Here is a 4,123-nt window from a genome sequence, read left to right as displayed (position 1 = left end):
GGGAGCTGTAGGAGCCTAGGGGACATGCCTGCAACAGTTGGGGTGAGGAAGGATACGGAAGGATCTTGAAGAATTACACCTGAGCCAGTAGGTCTGCAACATGGCGCCAGCCAGGGAAGTGGGCGAGGGTAAGCCAAGCAGAGGCTACAGCACCAGCAAAGGCATGAAAGCGAGAAAGGCCACCATGTGTGTAAGAAAGTCGCACGCAGCTCAACGTTCTTGGACAAGGAGTGCGAAGCAGGGAGTGGAGACAGGATGAGGCAGACAGGTCCAGCAGGGGCTGGAGTCGCCAATTACCTCATTCATTCATGTAATAACTTACGGAGTCATTGTTCTGGCTGAGCACTGTGGTAGGCTCTGGGGACAGGGCTGAGATCTAGCCACTGTTCCTGCCTTCACAGAGCACAGTATGGGCATGGGGCTTAGGGGCCAGCAGGAGACGGACATCAATCAAGCCATTACACAAGTCACCACACACTCCGGCCATCAGGGCTGCAAGGCAGGTGCTCAAGCAGAAGGAACAGCCCGGAGCCCAGGGTTGTGTGCCAGTGGGTGAAGGAAGTAACAGATGGCTCCAGCAGAGTGAGCATGGGCAGAAAGGGGTGCCTGAGGGAAGCGGGGACAGTCGATGGGCACCAGGTCACAGCCAGTGCAGGAGAGCGGACTCTATCCTGCAGACTGTGGGGAGCCATGGAAGGGCTTTTGGCAGAAGGACATGGCCACTCTGCAGGAGGGATCTGTTGACCTGGCTGTGGAGAATGGAGGAGGGACAAGAGGGTGGAAGTGGCTTGGGAGACAGTGGGTTGTGGGGTGGGGCAGGGCACAGCGATGGAGAAGGGCTGTGTGTGTGACACACTCAGCTATGGAAGAAGCCAGTGCCGTCGACCCCACTTGGGCATCTCTGCGGGACCCATGAGGTGCCTTGGCCCACTTTGGTGCAGTGCAAGGCCCTGGCGGCCCAAGGGAGGCAGAGCACCAGGCTCCAACTTGGAGACCACCCAGCTCTGGGGACTTCCCAAGGCTGGGCAGAGGGAGACTCAGCCCTGGGGAAGCTCAGGGTGGGGAGGAAGCTGGAGAGAGCACTGAGCCAGCATCTCATGACTCAGCCACTTCCACCCAGTCAGCCTGGTGGCATCTCCGCTCCCCTGCTCTAAATTCCGATTTGGTGAGACTGCTAGAGGCTGAGTCAGTCTCGGCACGGCACGAGAGCTGTGTCCCAAGGGGCTCCCTGCCAGACACCCTGGCCTCCAATCAAGGCCAGGGCCAGGCACAGGGCTGGAGAGATGGAGGGGTGCGGGAGCCAGGCTCCGAGGCTACAGCAAGTCCCAGCAGAGCAGGGCGGTCTAGTGAGATCACATAAGTGAACATGCTTCGTGAGTTATGAAAAGCTGTTTTCCTCGGTGGGCTCAGGGACCTCATTGCCCGAGGAAGGGACTGGGCTGCAAGTCCTAGCTCTGCCCACCTCATCGTATGACACTGAGAAAACTCCTTTCCCCTCTTGGCTTCAATTTCCTTGACCACAGAATGGAGCCAACATCTCCTAAAGAGGTTGTGAGAATTAAATTTAATACATATGAAAGCGCTTTGCAAACTGTCCAGTGGGCCCTATGACGGTCAGGATGGTAGAAGAGGACAGTATGAATGGCGGGGCTTCCAGAGAGACTACCTAGGGTTGCGCAGGTTGTTCACTGCACAAGGATGTCCAGCCTAGGGTGCCGAAATCCAGCCCATCCCATCCTCTGCTCCCCAAACCACGTACCCTGGCCTAGGACTGCCTGGGCTTGGTACCCTTCTCTAATATGCACAAATGTATGTACCCTGAGGGCTAGCAGTGGCCCCTCAGACGTCCCTGGAGGGATCAACCCCTGGAATTATGGGAAATCTCTGAGACACTGATTTGGGATGGAGGGGAAGTGGGGCTGGTTTTGCAGAGGTTCTTAGAGACAGGGCCTAGTCTCAGCAGTGAGGCACAACTTATTGCTGGGGCAGCTGTGGGGGCCTGCCCGGGTCAGCAGGGTAGTCTCTCCTGGCTCTGCCTCTCCCTAGCAACCAAAGCAGGTAACCACCAAGACAGTATTTTAAAAAACACTCAAGACACAGACCCAAGCCGGGTTTTATTGAAATGCCAGGAGCAGGCACATGTCCAAGTAGCCACGGAAGGGGGGATGGTGGGACAGGCTGTGTGAGTTGGCAGGGATGTGCAGGCCTCATGTCCATGGTTCTGGCATCCCCTCTGCCAGGGGACAAGTAGACACAACTACCCTCCCCTCAAAATGGCATGCTCAGGCCAGTGAGGCCCCTATCCCTGGACCATGAAGGCTCCAAGGAGAGGGGCTGGAAGCACTAAGTTTTCTCCCTTGTGAGGGGGAAGGAAAGAAGGGGAGATGCAGGAGGAAGGGGAGGTATAGCAGGGGATGAGTGTCCCAAGGAAGTCTGTCCTCCTAGGTGTCTGCACCCAACCCATGGTCCTGGGCAGTGGAGAGGAGCAGCACTACAAAGGGAGGCTGAAGGCTCATCCCTCAGGGAACCAGACTCCCCCAGCCTGGGGGGCTTGCATCAGCCCTGAACAGAGGGCAGAAGTTCAAGGGGACTGAAGATGCAGGTAGTTCCCAAGTGACCTAGTAGTCCCCAGAGTTGGGGGGCTTGTCCTTCATGGGACAAGGAGGAAGACAGGAGGATCCATCCCCAGCATGGAGAGGGGAGAGGGCAGTCTCTCCAGTTTGGCCCCTCTAGGTCAGTTCCACGTTGTTGGCACGGTCAAGCACTCGGGAGCCACGGGCACTGCCCCCAAGCTGGAAACGACTCTCATAGAGAGTGGGGCAGAGGTGCCAGCGGTTGGCCCGGTAGATGCCCAGGTAGGTGTAGACATCAGGCTTGTAGGTGAGCAGGCACTTAATGCCTGCTGCACGGATGGCTGAATCCGCCTCCAGCACACCCAAGCGGTCCGTGAAGTCGTCCGTGTAAACACAGATGACCTGGCGCCCACCCTCCTTGGCCCGTGGGCTCACCTTGGCTACCTGAAGCCGGCCTTCAACCACGGCCCGGGCAATGCCAGCCCAGGCATGGTCCAGCTTAAAGCCCGGTGCCAGATGCATAAGCCACTTGCCTGAGAGCACGCGGTGGGTGATGGCGAGCTGGCGCAGGGTGCCCGGTGTGATGGGCCGCCCACTGGTCTGCAGAGCTTCCCAGGCTGCCTGCAAGCCCTGCACATCCCCGGAGTTGGGGCTGTAGCCCTGCCCATACACTGCAATCCAGCCCACAGGCTCTGAGTTGGGTGAACCGGGGTCCCCATAGCGGGTAACCTGGGATGGTGGGTACTTGGCCAGCCAGGCATCCAGCTCAGTGGCAGGCGTCGTGTGGGCATCAAACACTAGCCAGGGGTCCATGTCAGCTGCCATGGCCTCTGCAGCCAGATGCTCAGCAGTGAAGCCATCCTCACGGCCACCTGGAGAGTCCTCCTCTTCCAGCTCCTCACCTGGTTCCATCCTGCTGTGAGGGAACCGAGTCAGGGCGGGGTTTGAGACAATAACTACAGGTGCCAGGCACTGGATTAAACTGTGGCCTTGGGTAAGAGTTACTGTCGATGCGCCTCAGTTGCCTCATCTTTACAATGGGATAACAACTGTTCCTGTCCTGTAGATCCGCTGTGAAAATTAGATGCCTGAGGAGTGAGCGCTCCAGAAGAGTTGCTGCAGCTATTACTATTCTCCTTGACTTACAGACAAGGAAACTGAGGCCCACAGAGAAAGGACTTGCCCAAGGTCACACCTGTAGTGCGTGGCAGGGCCGAAGGGTGAATCCAGGCGTGGGAGCAACCGGCCCCAGCTACACCTCCCGGCCCTGCCAAGGCCCACCTTTTCCTGGCAGGTATCCGGAGCGCTGGCATTTAATAGAGGAAGGCAAAGAAGCGCACGTTCGCGCAGCTCCCAAGGCCGGCTATGTAGAGCCGGGCCTCCCGAGAAGGCGTTATCGGGCCCACTTAAAGACGAGGACACTGAGGTCCAGAGAAGGAACAGGCCGTTCCGAAGCCAATGGGGCGGTGCCCGGACTCGAACCTGGGCTTGTTAGAGCCTGCAGGAGCGCCAGGCTCCGGCCGTGCCGCGCCCGCCGCCATTAACGCCCA

The 4,123-nt window shown here is 58.4% G+C and overlaps 1 protein-coding gene across 1 annotated transcript; it reads right to left on the bottom strand.

Moving 5' to 3' along the window:
• Positions 1–2,076: 2,076 nt before the first annotated feature.
• On the bottom strand, positions 2,077–3,486 carry LOC105512141 (chromosome unknown open reading frame, human C11orf68). The gene has a single exon (XM_011942460.1). The coding sequence runs from the start codon at positions 3,483–3,485 to the stop codon at positions 2,730–2,732; it is 756 nt and encodes a 251-aa protein (XP_011797850.1). The 5' UTR covers position 3,486; the 3' UTR covers positions 2,077–2,729.
• Positions 3,487–4,123: the final 637 nt, after the last annotated feature.

The sequence above is a fragment of the Colobus angolensis genome, unplaced genomic scaffold (assembly GCF_000951035.1).
Source record: "Colobus angolensis palliatus isolate OR3802 unplaced genomic scaffold, Cang.pa_1.0 Scaffold21, whole genome shotgun sequence".
In the NCBI taxonomy this organism is placed as follows: Eukaryota; Metazoa; Chordata; class Mammalia; order Primates; family Cercopithecidae; genus Colobus; species Colobus angolensis.
This window is presented reverse-complemented; position numbering and strand designations above follow the sequence as displayed.